This window comes from Mus pahari, chromosome 12 (assembly GCF_900095145.1).
Source record: "Mus pahari chromosome 12, PAHARI_EIJ_v1.1, whole genome shotgun sequence".
Classification (NCBI taxonomy): domain Eukaryota; kingdom Metazoa; phylum Chordata; class Mammalia; order Rodentia; family Muridae; genus Mus; species Mus pahari.
In genome coordinates this window covers 50,241,485-50,259,559 of record NC_034601.1, presented here as the reverse complement: position 1 = coordinate 50,259,559, position 18,075 = coordinate 50,241,485, and the positions used below count along the sequence as shown (strand labels likewise).

The following is an 18,075-nucleotide window of genomic DNA, read 5'->3' as shown; positions in this document are numbered from 1 at the left end:
TACAGGGTGAGTAAAAGTACCAAATATGGACTGTGACTGACGTGATAACTGTACTATCCAACCCTGTCTTACAGGTACCAAATACGGACTGTGACTGACGCGGTAACTGTACTACCCTAAAGTTTCCTCAACTTCCCCAGGATCTTTATAAATTTGGCACCAAGGAAGCTCACTCTAGCCTATTTTACACTTTTCTTCTACTTCTTCAAAATGAGTCATATTCATAAGTTTGATTGTTATAATAATCAAATTGTTGTTTGATAGTTGTAAGATCTCTAAGGATAAAATTATTTTAGGGTCATTATGGCCAAAGAGCAAAGAACTTTGCTTTAATGGCTTATAAAATAGTGATTATTTGTTCCAAATTTTCAGTTCTATTTTATCTTAAAGAACTAAACACATATATAAATTTTATAATTTAATTCATCGATATGCTCTGAAATATCTAGAAAGATAACCTACCTATTAAAAAAATTTTACACTGAAAAAAGGGTTCAGGTAAACATTGTGTTGTGTATTGGGAGAAACAGTTGTGTTAGTTGACATGTGGCTAACTGATTAGACATACAGATTATTCACTCATGCTGGTGGCCTCTTCAAGTTTATGCTATCCAAAGACAACAGAGGAGAAACTAGGATTATTTATTTTTTTCCAACATTTTGTAGGCTGGCAACATTGCTCAGTGAGTAAAAGGTCCTGCCTCTAAACCTTACAACCCGAGTTTGATATTCAGAACTCACACGATTGAGATAAACAAGTACCTAACCTTTTCCTCTGACTTTCACACTTGTGCAGTGGCACACACATACATGGACACACACACACATATATAAAGTAAGTAAAATATAAAACAAAAATATTTTAAAATACTTATGTGCACATGTGTACATTCTTGAAAGGCTATAAAATCTAATGTATTATTTGGATTTTTTTTTTTAAGAAACATAGTCTCATGTTGAAAGAGAGAGATCTAAGTTCCATCACTTAAAAAACATCATTATAGTATGTTTTAATTTCCATTGTTAGTTTTCCCTTATTAAATACCACTGACAAGGTCACTGCAGAGTTCACTGCAGAGGTCAACAGACTGAAAGCTGGCTCAGCTGGAACAAAGCCAAAAGCTTCTGTCCTTGTAGTTTGTCAGCCCTCTAGCCCTCCAGAGTTAGCGCGGAGTGAACTGGGTTAGTTCTCTTCATTCTGAGCTTTTATATCTTGTGTTTGTTAAAAAGCTAATTTAAAATTAAGCAAATTTAAAATTTATGGTTTAATCATAGGAAATCATAGAAGGATACTAATTTACTGCACTGAAGTTTATTAAGTACAAAAATATTCTTCAAAAAGATAAAATCATTAACACATTTTTCCTAGTAGTTTATATCCCCTTCACTTAACTTTGTATCCAGAAATTTATAGTCTATAAGTCTGAACTCTTAGTATGTCTTACTTTATATTTATCATTTTATTGTCTTTAAAATTTCCATTTATCCTTATCTATTACTCTTGTCCTATGCTATGTGTTCAATAAAATCTTGATAGCTGTTTGCCATGTAATTTTAACAACTATTCAATTTTATAGAGTATTAATTTTTTAAAGATTTATTTGTTATATACAACATTCTGCCTGCATGTATCCTGCAAGGCAGAAGAGAGCACTAGATCTCATTACAGATGGTTGCGAGCCACCATGTGGTTGCTGGGACTTGAACTCAGGACGTCTGGAAGAGCAGACGGTGCTCTTAACCTCTGAGCCATCTCTCCAGGCCCTAAGAGTATTATATTAATTTTATATCAACAAGTTTTAACATACCTTATTGATTTAGTGACAGTCACTTAAAATATTTGACACATTTTAGCCCTGTTTTATTCACTAAATATTATTTTAATTAATCATTCATCATTTTACCGGAATTCCACATATCTCAATATTCTAAAAATTGATTATGATTTTAAATTTCTAATTCTTTGGGGGAAATGTTGCATTGGGATCTTTGTATATTTATATCTCAAAAATATTATTGTCATAATAGAATTTTGTAGTTATTATGAACAGATTTAATAATACACAGAGTAGGACAGGTTTTTGATTATTACTTAGATGGAGAACATCAAATGGTCTCCTTAATCAATTTTCTTAAAAAGGATAATAAAGGCAGAGTCAAATATTAGAGGTGATACCTGAAACAGTCACAGAGATCCTGAAATTATTTAAATTATTCCTGGGAGGATTCAAGGGTTTGTCACCTGGATCAAGACTAATACGATGCTGATAAATATTTTCTTTTCCTACTTCTGCACCATTTGTGACAATAGCTTTCCTTTCCTGGTTTAGTGGGAAAGTGACCCTCAGATAATTTTCGGAAGCAAGACTCAGATGAGTGCTCATTAAGTTGTGTGATTGGCAAGGAGATGGGAGCACATTCTGGGATTGCAGGGAGGTCAGGGGGATAGCCTAAAATTGTAGGGGAAGGGAGGAAGCGGCTCTTCTAAGAAAACTTGTTCTTGGCCATTCCTCTCTGAAACAATAAGACAAGGAAAACTTTGTGAACTGAGTTCTCCCCGTGATGTGCTTTCTGATTATATTCATCATATAAACATAAATATTTTGAGTTACCAAGGAAAGGGAGCCTTATTTGACAATGGCGAAAAACTCAATTTTCTGGAACTAAGTAACTAACTCACTAACTTCAGGTTTGTACAACCACTTTGGAAATCAATTTGTAATATTAGGAAAATTAGGAATAGTTCTATCTCACGACCGAGTTACACCATTCTTGGGCATATAACAAAAGGACACTCCACTATACCATAAGGATGACTATACTCAACTATGTTCACAGCAGCTTTATTGGTAATGGCTATAAACTGGAAACAAACTAGATGTCCCTTAACTGAAAAAATGGATATGGGAAATGTGGTTCATTTATACAATAGCATACTACTCAGATATTAAAAGCCAAAACATCATGAATTTTGCAAGCAAATGTATGGAGCTAGAAAATATCATCCTGAGCAAGATATCCCATACCCAAAAGTACATGCATTGCGTATACTTACTGATAAGTGGATATTAGCCGTACAGAATACTCATGATACACTCCACAGACCCAAAGAAACTAAGTAATAAGGAGGACCGAAGGGAGGATGCTTGATTCTTACTCAGAAGGGAAAATTAGACATTGGAGGTGGCTGAAGAGAGGGAACTGGGTGGAAGAGATAGTAGAGAGGGGAAGTGGGTTGGGAGAGACGGGGAGAGGGCTAGGAGAGAGAACAGAAATTAAGGGTTGCATCTCTGGAATGAGCCAGAGACCTGTGACTGCAACGGCTCCTGGGAGTTTATGGTGGTGACCCTACATGAGGTTCTTACCAGCAAGGGATAGGGAGACTGAAGTTGAAACCTCATGTAGCCAGACAGGACTTCCAGAGGAGGGAGAGGGACACCAACCCACCCACAAAACCTTTGACCCCAAATTTGTCCTGCCTACAAGATGTGCAGGGATAGAGCAGAGATTGAGGGAAGGGCCAACCAATGACTGGCCCAACTTGAGATACCATGCGAGAGAATCAACTTCTGACACTACTAATGATACGCTACTATGCTTGTAAACAGGAGCCTAGCATAACTGTCCTCCAAGAGGCTTCATCTAGCAGCTAATGGAAACACTTCCATTAACTGCCGACTCATCCACAGCCAAACACAAGGTCGAGCTCAGGGAGTCTGTGGAAGAGTGTGGGGAAAGGATTGCAGGAGCTGGAGGAGTCATGGACTCCATAAGAAGACCTACAAAATAAACTAATCTGGGCCCATAGGGGCTCACAGAAACTGAACCACCAACTGAAAAGCATTCATGGGCTAGACTAGGCCTCTTACACTTAAGTAGCAGATGTGCAGCTTGGTCTTCATGTGGGTCCCTCAATAAATGGAAAGGTGATTGGGGGTCTGTCTTTGACCCTGTTGCCTGTCTTTGGATCCCCTTTTCCCTAGCTGGGCTGTCTTATCTGGCCTCAGTGGGAGAAGATGCCCTTAGTCCTGGGACTTGATGTGCCAGGGTGGTTTGGTACCCATGGAGGGCCTTCAGTTCTCTGAGGAGAAGGGGAAGGGGGAAGGGAAGAGAGGAGGGAGGAGACGCTGTGATCCAGATGTAAAGTGAATAAATAAATGAAAAAATTCAATTGACACATAACGTATTCTATTACATAATAAAGTGCTGAAATATGAAAAACTCAAACAAACAAGGAAGTTAAAGCATAGGCATTGTAGTTAGTTACCTGGCTCTTTTGCTGGCATTCTTGAGTGTGGTATGTTGAGCTTGGGAGGCACACTGGTTGTCTGCCTGGGAGCTAAAGAAAAGACATAATAGCTTTGGAGCCCTTGACCCTTCAAGAACTATAGTGTTTTCTAGAAGCGCAAAGGTATTTTCTGAGTGACTGAAGATAAAGTCGATAACTGCTGTCAATATCTCGAGAGCTACAAATAAGAGGGAGATTAAAGATACAGGATGAAAGAGGTAGATTAAAGACACCTGAAATATTCAGCTTGCAAAAGAGACCTGCTGGTATTTCAGAAATGTCTACTTCAAATACTTTTTCAATAGGTTAAAAACAAAGTCACCTTGTTACTAATCCACACGTGATCATGAATTTGCAGATATATTCTTTAAGTATAAACCCATCTTTTCTAAGTAAAGAAACTACTATGGCAAAATTCAAATAGAATAATTTAAATAGCAAGTCCAATAGAAAAGTAGAAAAATTGAAGCATAATTTTATTGGCTATGTTGGGGAAGAAATATTGAGCACTGAAGATACTTTTCTGCAAAGCATTGTTCTTCACCGGAGAGACGCTAAGGAAGGCTATGGAACAATTAGTATAAAAATAATTTGTTTTCTTCAGTGAGAAAATTAAAAGTATATCCCAACAAAGGAAAGGAATTGTCATGTCCAGGGCTGCAGCCTCTGAGAACAGTGGCTTCGGGAGAACTAAAATAATGAAGCTTAGAACACATAAAATGCTATCCCCAGTGTCACGCCGCTTGAGACCCCTTAAGAAAAATACTGCTGAAAATAAGAATTATTTGATATTGGAAGCTTGATAAGAAGAAAGGAAATTAAATTGGTGTTAATACTCTGTAGTTTCAGAACCTTTAAGAAACATTCACTAAAAATGAGTTGCTAGGCACTGGGAGTGTGCATGCGTCCTCAGGGCAAGCTTCAGGGTGGTTTCTTCCTGATAATAGATGGAAATATACAAGGTACACAGTCATTTCAGGGCTCTTCTCTGGACTGTAAAGAGATAATTACTAAGATACACATGAGATTGTTTTGGCTGAATAATGCGGTGGTTTAGAGTACCATTTGCTAGTCAGGGTCAACAGATACATTTGCCACCCAAACTGAAATGGTATTTAAGAAGTATTCTAATCCTAAAATGAATTATTTGTGCTTATTACTAATGTCACGGTTCAGCCCCATTTCTTGCTGAGGTCCTAATTAATGTGCTATTTGCTTTCCCCCCAAGGCAAAAAAGGCCATGTGAAGACAAAGGTATGTTTAAAAGCAATTCCAGGGAATGTTATCCACGACGGTCAGACAGACATGGGGTATATGCCTGGGATCCCAGGACTAGGGGGGTTGAAACAAGAGGAACCTGAGTGCTGGGTCGGCCTGGTCTACATTGCAAGCTCTTGTTCTCAAACAAAACAAAAAGAAATAAAAACAAATAAATTACAGGTAGTATATACAATCAGACACTCAATAATATGTTAATAGGCTCTTGAAGGAATTTTTGGCAGTGGCAGTTTTAACTGATCTGAGATACATTCCTTTCATGTAGTCAATGTAGAATTTGGGTAGAAGGTTAAACTATTAGGCAACATTATTTAAAAAGTGTTTTAGAATACAGTCATCAAAATTAATAACTTATCTCCCCTGGAAATAGAACCATATAAAAGTGGAGTTTTTTGTTTGTTTGTTTTGGGAAAGGGGTATGAGACAGTATCTTACTATGGAGCTGAGGTTGGCCTTGAACTCAGCAATCTTTCTGTTTGAGACTTACAGAATGCTGGGGTTAAACACATGAACACCACACCTGGTTTAAAATAGTTTCCTGACAACCAGAACAGAAGCTTGGGCCTATTTATGGCTATCCTATCCCGTGGAAACCCGGGAGTACTGCAGAAATTGTAGTATCCATGAAGGTATTTTGTTTTAATTAGAATCAAACTCCACCACCAAGGGAAACTTTACAGCTAACATACTTTAATTGCTATTTCTCTAATGCCAGGGGGCAGTATAGAGGGAATCACCATACTACTGAAGGCAGAAGAGGGAAGTAGAGAGGGCTCTAAATAATGGCAAGAGGACTGGTCAATACCGCATAATGTGGATTATACAGCCAAATCTGTTACTGTCAGTATTGTATAATTTCGTACATAAGTCAGCGACCTCAAAATACTTTACAGTTATAAAACTAGTGAAGAAGACAAAGTAATCCAAATATATATATATATATATATATATATACACATATGTATATATGTATATATATACATACATATACACACACATATATATATACATATATATATATTAAAATAGAATAGAATATATATGATCTTCTTTCTAAACATTTCTATTTTCTAAACTCAAAAACTTGAAGAGTAGTAGAGATGTAGTTTTTCAGTAGTATGTTAAAGGTTTACACATTGCCACTCAAGAAAGATTACTGATGACAGAGAGATGTCTCATTGGAAAGGCAGGCTCACCCATCAAAGGGTGAGAAGAATGATAGGCAGGACTTCTCATGCACAGGCCACATTGTCATTTTGCAAACACTCACCTTATATACAAAATGCAAAAAGGAAAAAAAGTGTATTTTCCAGGTTCAGTCTGAAGCTCATCTGGTCTGGGTATGATTATAGTTTGGGAAGACAGAGGTGACGTGTCTTTGGTAGCTGAAGGAAATTACGTAGGGATACTATAATGCTAGGCACACTCAGATTACAGACAACAGTCAGGGTGGCAATGAACAGATGTCAAAAGTAAGAGAATGGTTAAATTACAGGAAATTTGAAATATTACGAATAAATAGGTTTCTTAATAACCCATTCTATTTCAAAAGGGCAGACTTCAGATGACAAAATACTTTTGAGATAAAAAATATCATTACTTCAAGAATCTTCACCTCCTTCACAATGCTTGAATGAGAACTACGAAGGGAAAGGATAACTTTAAAATTATAGCACAGGCTGGTTAAGAGGTATTCACTTGGATGACTTTCACTTGGATGAGAGAGAACAGAGAACCAAACACGATAAGCCATCATGATGAGAAGATTGTTAATGGAAAGTATATCTCTAGGTCAGAAAGCAGAAGTAGATCATGAACCCCAGACAAATAGTTCCAATGGCAGTGTGCGCATTATTTGGAAAAATGTAATATTTTGTATTCAACAGTTTGGCTGACATAAGAACAGCCAGAGACCAAGATCAGTGATACTAACTGAAAACACATTTCTGGAAAATGAGTATGACTAGGGACACACACGGAGGAAGATTGACCACAGTGAAAGGATGTGCCACATGAGGTCACAGTGAGGCCAATCCTGAGACTCTCAGGGGATGACAATGAAGACAGAGAACATCCAGTTTGTGCTCTTAAGGATGCCATTTCCTAGTGTGGGCTCTGGAAGCTCAGACACGTGTGTAAGAGAATCCACAACTGTATCAAAACACAGGAGAATGAGTTTAAAACTGTAAGATGTTCAGTTCCACAAGTGTTTCCTGAGTATTTGCAACCTTGTTCTCAAGAACTTATGACATAATTTTACAGAAAAAAAACCAATGTATTTTAGATGGGACACAAAGGAAGAAGTCATATTTAAGAGTATTAAACTGCTGGTATTCATACTTTATCAACAGCTGACTTTCAAATGTATTATGCCTTGACCTTCAGCTACTAACAGATATAAATAAAACATATTTTTTTCAGAGATCATCAACTATCACATTAATTTTAAGAATCCAAGAACATTAGAGCTGCTGGTATATATACTTCATTGCTAGAAGACATGCAGAATAAATGTGACTCTCTAGGTTGATTCCTAGTGAGGGGGTGTAAGTGGATCTATAGATGAATCAGAAGTGGATCTACAGCTTTTCAAATCTTTCAATCAAGTACCACGGCTGGAATAGCAAAATGAGTTAACCATAGCATAAAACCTTTACCACCTTCAGTCCTTGGCTCCTCTGGCCTGAGAGGTTCTTTGGTATCTACATAATCTGTTTCAGCTGGTGCTGGGGAAGAAACAGGAAATGGCAGGTTAGTGGTAGGTAGGGCAAAGCAAGTGATCATGGAACCCTGAATTTAGGTGAAAACATAGGTTAGTTTTCTAGATTATGAAAACTGTTGCAATTGAGGAAAAGCAAAGCTAGGTAATGAAGTTTGCTGTGTGGGAAACAGAAAGACAGATACACACACACACACACACAAATGACAATCAGGGTACATTATAGCAATTATTACCTAGAGTAGAGTCCGTAATTTTACTTATGTTTTTTTTTTTTTGCATGAATATTTTAGGTAAGGAAAAAAGTTATGAGTCTTTTGGAAACTTGACAAGAAAGCCTGAAAATGACCTGAAGATGACAAATTTCACATACACATATGTACAGACACATGTGTGTGTGTATATATACAAAGAATAATAAAAAATCTTAAATTATGAATTTCATTAACAGAGGAAACTAGAGAAACGATGAAACTTGCATTGTAATATAGCAGATTGTAGCTAACATGAGTTACCACATGCATGGTGGCTCTCAAGAGCCATTGGATAGGCACAGAGACAACACAAGAACAGGACACTATGAAATGTCACCAAATGGCCCAAACATGACATCATCCAATGACGCATTTCACAATGAGATGGAAAAGCACACAGTCTTGACTTTGCACCAGGAACATTTTTACCTATTGTCTTCTGTGGTGACTCAGTACTAAATGCAACCAATTCCAGGTCATCAGAAACTAGCAAAGGAAACAAGGATATAACTGGTCAGGGATGTGTTGTTGTCAACATCAGATAGATTAAACACACTATTCAGAGGAGTGCTGGATATCTGGTAAGTGATCCAGTTGCCTGGTTCTGATAAAATGCATCTCATTGGCATGAGCACTTAAGGACGTTCTCATAACTTAGTCAAATCCACAACGGAATTGTTTTGACTACCATCAATAAACATACCTTAAATCTTCAACAGGACTACCAAACTGTAATCTCATCTAACTAACAGGTGCTATAAAGAAACTATAATCCCATGCTGAAATATGGAATTCAAGTTTTCAAATCTAAACACTAGAGAACAGCAGCAGTATTCCTAATACTGACATTAAATTCCGTTTGTAATTTGAAAGGCAGTATATGTTTTAAATGGTTCTTTATAGTTAAGGAGTGTAAAAGAATCTTTATTAAAATGATTTTCTCATTTTTCAGTGGTTACAAAGGGATTATCACTATTTTAGGTGGGTCAGCAAGCATCTAGCATACTGTTTAATAGATTCTTTAAACTGTGGCTGAAATTAAGAAATATAATCAGTCCTCAGAGGTTTGCTGACTGCTTAATCAGTGGCATTATATGTTCTCCAAAAGATACAGAGCAAACTCAATGAAATGAAGGTAGGTATTTTATATATAATGGAACAGTAGAAGATAAAGTATTACTAATTTAATATCAATATACAACCATAGAAGGAAAAGTTTTTATATTTAAACATACAACATGGAAGGGATTATAGTATGTTTCTGAAGCTCTTGTTACAGCCAGACAGATAAATCAATCAATTTACCAGATTGACTTTGTGTAATTTCTAGGCTTGGTGAGGTCACTGGCTTCAAAACAAGAGTTTGCAGTTCAGTAGGAGCTGGAACAAAAAGACTTAAGTTAGCCCGTGAATCTTTAAAAACAAATTTAGGTGATGGGAAAAATGACCAACATTTTATGCCACATAAAATATGAAAATGGTTTGAAACTCAAAGTCTAATTGGAGCATGGACCAAAGTGAGGCAGGGCCTATTCACACACAAACCTTGGTGCTTTGCACTTATGAGGTCCGTGTAAGCAGTTGTGATTAAGACCGAGTGGCCCACAAAGTCTGAAACTTTTATTCTCTTCACAGACTAAAATTCCTAGTTCCCGATTTGAAGCATCCTCCTTGCAAAGAAACTATTCAGTTGTTACTGAGCGTCACACAGGGTTCCCTTAGAAACCCAAGCCACATCGTCCATGTGTTAACTGAAGTAATAAATATTAATAGTCATGGATACCCAGCAAGGTTGGCTACTTAGTAAAGAGCAACTCCCGGAGAAACCCATCAGTGTTGTACCACCCGGGGTGTACAGCTTACTTTGTTGATAATAGGGTATCTAATGACTCAAAATAAAGTAATAAGCATAGCACACCGATTTTTATGGAAAATAAGTTGCTAAGAGGGAGTTATGTCTCTAAATTATTGTAGCTCTATAGATCTAGCCACTAAAGAGAGGATCAACAATATGGATCTCTGGCTTTTTAAAAGAGAATTTCATGGCATGCTAATATCTTTCAGTGGCTCCAAGGAGGGATGATTAAATAACAGGTAGGTGACACTTGAGTTTCCAGGACTGACTACAAAGCATGAAATGGTAGCCTAACCAGAGTCTTCTGAGGCATGAGCAATGCTGACATGGCAGCAGATGGGTTTTAACCAGCGAGGAAAAGAACAGTCACTGAATGTCACAAAAACCTTTACCCAGTGTTGTTTCTGGAGACTCAGTACTGTGAATATCCAGTTCAAAGTCCAAAGCTAAAACTAATTAAAGGCAATGCATGAACACGAGAGAGTTGAACACCTGCAAAATGCCTTACATTTTCTTCCACAACATGAGTTTCAAATGACAAACATGTTTTTAAACTCTAAAACCAACGGGAAGCAAACAGTGGCTTTCTGAAATGCTGGTCACAGTAGCCAAGACAGTTATGGAAAATAGTCACAATCACTTTGAGCTTGGTTATTTATTTCTTAGTTCTGTCCATGTAAGAGATTCCTGGGTACCTCGTTTTCTGGCTTTAACTATTATTGAAGATGACTTTGGAAATGTTCTAAGGTAGTATGTATGAAAGTATACATGGAAGTAGTGTATCGTATTTCTTGGAAGTTGAAAACAATTATCTGCTTATGTAACCAAGGCTAAGCAACAGATCTTATGTTTAATGTTAATATGGCAATTCATGAACATGAGTGACTAATATGAACCTTGCCATCAACTCGTCTTTAAAGAGAAGAACTTGGTCCAAACCAAGTCACTTGGGGAATTAGGGACAAATTTCCCCCAATCCCTGCTCTTATGGGGAGCGCTTAGAATGAACAGCTGTTAACCAGACCCAGTGCCTTAGTTTACTTAAATAGCAGGAGCTTCCCACTGCAGGTCTGACTTCAGGACCCTTCTGGGACAGATCGCCAGCAGCCCTTTAACCAGGCATTCCACATTTACCTGACTTAGACTCAGACATACCAGTACTTGCTGTGGTTTTAGGTCTGGGGCGTGGACGGCGTGTCTGTTGTACATTAGGAGCTGAAGGAAGAAACTTTCAACTAATTTTATGCTTTTGGTTTGGAAAAAAAAAAACCTGGGGTGAAGGTATCTTTCCTTGAAATCTGGGGTATGTATGCTTTTGAATTAAAATATTTTCTCTTATTTTGTCAGTTTTTATTTTTTAATCACCAAAGATTCTTAAGAAAGAAACTTAAAATATAAAATTAAGTCAATGAATGAAGAGAGCCATAAGTCTCCAACATCAGACAATGCTTAAGCTAAACTCCATGTGGCAGGATCTTTGGTAGACACTGAAAGTTTTCAGCATTCCCAAGGATTCATTGGGCCATGATATTTTTCTAACTTACTATGTCTCACTACTAGCTGAATTTGCAATTTAGCTTCAGATGGAAGCAATGTTTAGACAAAAAGTACATGACACGTTTAAGAAAGATAACAAGGATAGTAATACTGTAGGCCTGTGAGTAGCTTTTAAAAGAGGTAACTTTAAAAACCTTTAATATTCTCAAGAAGCAGTAGTATATGAGGATGACCAGCGGCAGGCAGCAAGACAATCTAATAAAGCAGATGATAATGAAGTTAGGATGAAGATGGAGTGCACATGAAAACGAGGATGGAACATGTGAAAAAAAGCATTCCAGAGCACAGTGCCATTACCTAATGCTGTTATCTTGGGAGCCTTGGTCCTAAGAGTGACAGGTGTGAGGGCTGTAGTAAGAACTGGATAGAAGGGAGGAAAATCAACCAAAGGCAAATTAAAACTTCATGTTTAGGATAATTTTGAGAATATTTTTAGCTTCAAAACTAACAGGACAGAGACACTCATTTCCTACACATTTGGCTGGACCAGGGATGGGTGCTCACTACGTCATGTCATAGACTTCCAAGAAGGCGTGATACAGAAATAACTAGGTCACAGTATGCAAGATGCTCTTCTAGATATTTGATTAACTGCCCCCACTACTGGTGAATTCTGCTGACCATATTTTTATGTTTTCACAATAGATGACTTTCTGAATACACTAAAGAAAGCTTTGTTAGTGTTCTTGAGATTCTATAGGAATTCATGAGATAGCTATCCACAGGTTTTGTCTACTGTTTGAAAAAAATTATACAAATTAAAAGTTCATTTGTTGAAAAGTATAAAGACAAAACTAATGAAATATACCCATTCAAAAAGTAGTCCTTGATTTTAAAAGACTGTTGAACCTTCTAGAAAAGGAGTCTCTATCATGGAAACAATGTTGGAACATTTTAAGAGCATACATCTTTAACGTTGACAACTTACTACAACCATATATTTTTAAATGATTGCTCCAATGTATCACAAAGGTTCTAGTTTACGAAGAAGCTTTCTGAATAAAGAAGCATATTTTTGTAATTGTTGATGGATACGCAGCATAAACATGACAGATGGAGATTCACATGGAAACACAGGCTTAGTCAGCACCCTTTAAAAATGCACATGTCACCTTGTTGAAAAGTGAGTTACATGGTGGTTTGGTGTCCTGAAGTTAGTTCATGCATGGTGCTCATGAATTCAATGAATAACTTGACATAGAACTGAGGATAATTTCAAGATAAAGAATGTAATGGAGTAACAACAGAGGATGGTGATGGAATGGTCCTAAGATGCAGAAGTGGTAATATGATGGTATGGCAGGAAAAGCATCAAGATTAGAAAGACACACATTCTAATTACCCACGGTCGCAGGCACTTCGGTGCTAAGAGCACTGGGTTCAAGATCTGTAGCAGCAACTAATTAAAAACAATGAAACAAACATATGTGAAAAGTCAGTAAGACAACAGTACACTCTTACTGGAATAAGGAATGAGTTTAAGGAACTGTTTCCAATTTAATACTTGTTACTTGATGATTTGGTCACATTGTGCCCTGGTAAACATTTCAAGAAGTACTCCGTTGCTGCCTATACTTTGTACTAAACCTCTTAATAGAGTCAAGGTGATATTCCTCTAGTTACGTGGATATCTCATTCCTTCTACTATTGTAGACTGTCCTAGACATTTTAGACACTTACCAAAGCCACATAGATATAACTTGGGCTTTGGTATAGAAGCATTAAGAAAATAACATGTCTAAAGGTACAGGAACACAACAATTTTTCTATATGAGATCTAGCCAAGGATAAGGCAAATGAGCCAAATAAACGCTGAGGACTCATGAGTAGGGTTGGGTTGAGATCTCATGTATGACAAGGGTGCTCATCAAACCAGGGTAAGGGACATTTAGCACGTGTGATACCGAGTCAACAGCTAGCTCTATGCTCTCCTTACAAAAATAGAGTATTCTAGATAGCTCAGCAGATCACTAATGGTTTTTGGATCAGATCCAAACTTCTGAATTTTTTCATTCAAGAACTTCTGTTAATAGAGAAGAATGTGACTTAATCAGCAGTACCAAAAAAGGTATGTGGTAATAGAGACAATACTTAGGCAGAGGTCATAAGCAAATCAGTTGCCACACAAGACCCTAATGCTTTTCCTTCTACACACGGCAGTGGAGGCAAGAGTAGCCCATGCAGCACTTAAACTCTCACGAGTTCATCCTTCTACCATTGGCCTTCCTTATAGCTTTCCCAGAGCTTCTCTAAGTACCCCTTGTGACCAGAAACTCAATTTACCAGGTTTGGTTAGAGGGGTCCCAGGAGTTGGTGTGGTTTGAAGTCTGGGGCGTGGACGACGGGTCCGTTTTGGTGTTTTAGGAGCTGAAGAAAGAAAAGTTTCATTATTACAAAGTTTGTAGTTCAAAAGCTATGGGAGAGTGCTAAATTTAGTAAAACATCAGATTTTTCTCAGATTTCAGGCAATTCAAATTTTCAACTTTTTAACTTGAATGCCCATTGGATTGGTCAAGAAGTGAAGAGCAAATCTAGAACTTGTATAGAATGAAATAGTTAAGGAGCCAGGCATTGTGGCACACACCTGTAGTCCTAACACTTCGGAGGTTGTGATAAGAAAAGTGCTAGTTTGAGGAAAACCCAACTGAGATACTAAGAAAACTTGAGGCTGGACTATATAGGGAGAACCACTCTTCACACAAAGATGCTGAGAATTCCTGCTAAAACATGGTGGTGGCCACGATGACTGGTCAGGATTTTTTTTTTTTTGAAAATTTGTGAAAGTAAAAAATGCACATATAACTAACTGAAATGTGAAAGACCAAATGTCACATGGTAGAAGTGAATGAATGGTTAAATAAAGCGAAGAATTTCAGATCTTTAGGAAACCCCCTCAATAGTATAGAAATGGTTAAAATTATGAAAACTGCTTTTGTGAGTCACACTCTCCCAGAGCACACACAATGATGAAATGATTCCATGTTGTTACAAGCCTGACAGATGATGTGGGTTAGATTTATAGTGGATCTCACAAGGGGCAAGTTCTTTGAAGAAGAGCCTTAGTGACTTTCATAGAATGGCAAAGAGAATGATGGTGTCATCACGGGAAGGAGAACATGTGACTATGACACTGATGGCATGAGCTTGGCAATGGCAAGACAGAGGACACAGCCAGCATCACAAGTTAATACCTTTTGTTGTCACCCAAGTCTCAGTTCTGAGTGTCACAGGTTCACGTTCTCTTGAAGGAACTAAGCAAAGGCATTAAAATAAGCAAAAATGATTGTTCTATACAATTGAAAAAAGAGATCTTTTCTTCATTATGAGTCTCCCTAGCATAGTAAAGTCAGGTAGCCATTTTGTCACTGTTCACTTCTCATGTAATAACCCAGAATGGACTGTGGAGGCATTGCTTAGCACTCAGATCAGGTAAGAGACCAAGGCAGCAGCATAATGCACTGGTGGGGTTGCTTCATCACAGACAAAGGAAGAGTATGCTCTTATAAGAAAGAAGAGGTTGCTGATGTCTACCAGCCCACTCCTCCCCTGCTCTGCCCTATCACATTCCTAAGACCTTGATACGCATGTCCAAGAGGATATGCATATTCTCCGAGATATAGAAAGGATTACTACAGAATGAAGGGAGAGCTCATCCATAGCAATACTCCAAAGACTCCTCTAATTTCATTTATATCTCCTCCTTCGCACTTTCTTCCCTTCCTTTCTTTTAGTCAGCCAGGCTCTAGTATGATTTCAAGACTCTACTCCTTTCTAATCTCTAGTCCCTGGCTCCAAATACTTAAGACTTTTTGTTTACACCCCAAAATTCATCATGCTCATGTACAGATTCTTCCTAAACCACCTTCAACTATACTTATAAAGGTTTCCACTCTGTCTTGTAAAAATCAAGATATAACCTCCACATCTATTTCACTCAAAGGTGTTAGTAGGATAAGGAGGAGGTCAAAGTTATTTAATAATGTTTTTTATTTGTATTGAATATAATTATCCCAAAGTAACTTTATTTTTAGGAGATAAAAGGATGTTACAAAGCTGTGTGGTTATGGAGAAGGTTGCACACAGGAAGCAGTGGGTATCCCCTTGCTCACAGGCTTCCCTTATAACATTGTTTGCTTGACATCTGTACAATGGAGATACTTGACCGCCCACCCCTCACACACAGAATTGCATACTTGCTCTACTTGGGGTACACTGGAGGTTCTCAGTTATTCAGAAAACTCCCTGCTAGGTCACACTGCTGAGCTTGTTTTAAACCGGCTACATAGGCTTTACCTGGTTTGGACTCGGTTACTTCAGGACTTGGTACAGGTTTTGGTTTAGGACGTGGACGATGTTTTCTCTGTGTTTTTTTGGGAGCTAAAGGAAGAAATTATTGAATTACTTTGTATTTTCATCATTTATGAGTCAGGAAGCCATGGAAGGTGCAAAGATGATAGCTCGCTGGTTCTCACATGTTCATCATCTAGTTTTTTTTCTTCAATCATAAAAAGTTTTATGAAAAAACTACTATTTAATTATAGAAATCAAGGCTAGTAATTGTTATCTAAGTTTCAAAAGATGGCTTGGCCAGAACTAAAATGGATAGGAACAATTCCTAAATTTGAATGGTTAGTGTGCATTTCTACTCTGATCTTTAAAAAAAAATCTATGATATGTTCTCTATATAATTATCAAATAAAAATTTATTAAATAGAAACAAAAGAACAAAATATTATGCCAACAGAAAAATAGTGTAATGTAAATACAGGCCCTTTGGGCACCAAGAAGTTGTTAATACTTCTCTGTGTACCTGAGACTTGTGACATGTTTGAAACACAACTGCAGCAAAAGCACTCTTCACACAAAACACAAAACAGGACACAACTTCAAGTAGGTAACATGGCAGATAAATGGCCCAAAGAAGTTTTATGTATAATGTCTTAAAAGCAGACAACTATAAACTTCTCAAAATTTTTTAGACGAATATAAGTGAATGGCCACAAAGACCCACCCAGCTGCCACCTGAATTGAGATGAAAATTTTGCTATGACAAGAAGACTTGTTACAAAAATAGCTTAGCAACATTACCTAGTGTTGTTACTTGGACCTCAGGTCTAAGAGTGACGGGTTCCAGGACTACAGCAGGAACTGGCCAAAAACAACACAAGCCAAAGAGATTTAAAAATGCACATTGAGTTAAAACATTTACATATACTATATATATCTAAACTATCAACTGTCCCAAGGGAAAGAATATAATTAACTCTTTATCTGAAAGTTTGCTTTTTAAGAGTTTGCTAAACTTTTGTTGGCATGGTTGTTGGTCTCAGCTTTTTAACTACCTGACTGACTAGAAGAAAGGAGGGGAATAAAATGAGGGGGAGATATAAACAAGCATGGTAGTCAATATGACATTCTGTAAGGGTTTTAATAAAAGAATTCTAGCCCAGATAGAAAACACTGCATTAGAAAATATTTTAATGCATTCGTTTAGTATAGCCTTAGAAAAGTAAGTTAAAAAGCATAACATGAGTTGCCATGTTTAAGTAAACATCGATACAAGTTTGAAGCATATATAAAAAAATAACCATTACATGGCTTGTGTTGATCTTGCCAATCTTGTGGAATTTGACACCTCCATGCAAACCATAAGAGAGCAGCATAAAGATGGCTGCTAGTCTAACACCCGACGTAGCATCTATCTTCCCCAGGAGCGTAAAAGGTGGAAATCAAAGAGTCTGTCTGTGTATGATGCAGAGTTTCTGTATCTTACCTAAACTCTGAATCAGATCTTCATAGTCTTCCTCGTACTGGCCTGACAGAGCCTTTCAAAGGCAACAGCATCAACACAGTGAATGGATACCTACAGTCCATCTGGACCAGACTGTGTTTCTGGCTGACCTTCTATTTCCTCTATTGATCAAAATCCTGTCCTGTATTCAAGGTCCAAACCCAGTCAACTTTAATATTGTCTTTTTCTAGATTTCAGATTGTTACATTGTGGGTATATTGTGCAGCATGGCCTCAGTTTATTGTAGTATAAAAGGAGGAGGAGGAGGAAGAAGAGGAAGAGGAAGAACATAATGAAGAAGGAAGAGGAAGAGAAGGAGGAGGAGGAGGAGGA

The 18,075-nt window shown here is 37.5% G+C and overlaps 1 protein-coding gene across 3 annotated transcripts in view; it reads right to left on the bottom strand.

Moving 5' to 3' along the window:
- Window positions 1-18,075, bottom strand: part of Abi3bp (ABI family member 3 binding protein) — a 209,840-nt gene that overhangs the window by 41,398 nt on the left and 150,367 nt on the right. For 2 of the 3 annotated variants that reach the window (XM_021209067.2, XM_021209070.2), the window contains exon 19: window positions 4,268-4,339. In XM_021209067.2, the coding sequence (XP_021064726.1) occupies window positions 4,268-4,339 (72 nt within the window). Of the gene's footprint in view, window positions 1-4,267; window positions 4,340-8,968; window positions 9,026-9,844; window positions 9,920-12,248; window positions 12,312-13,293; window positions 13,351-14,234; window positions 14,319-15,142; window positions 15,203-16,244; window positions 16,329-17,039; window positions 17,100-18,075 lie in introns of all 3 variants that reach the window. The other variant, XM_029544381.1, reaches the window with a different exon arrangement.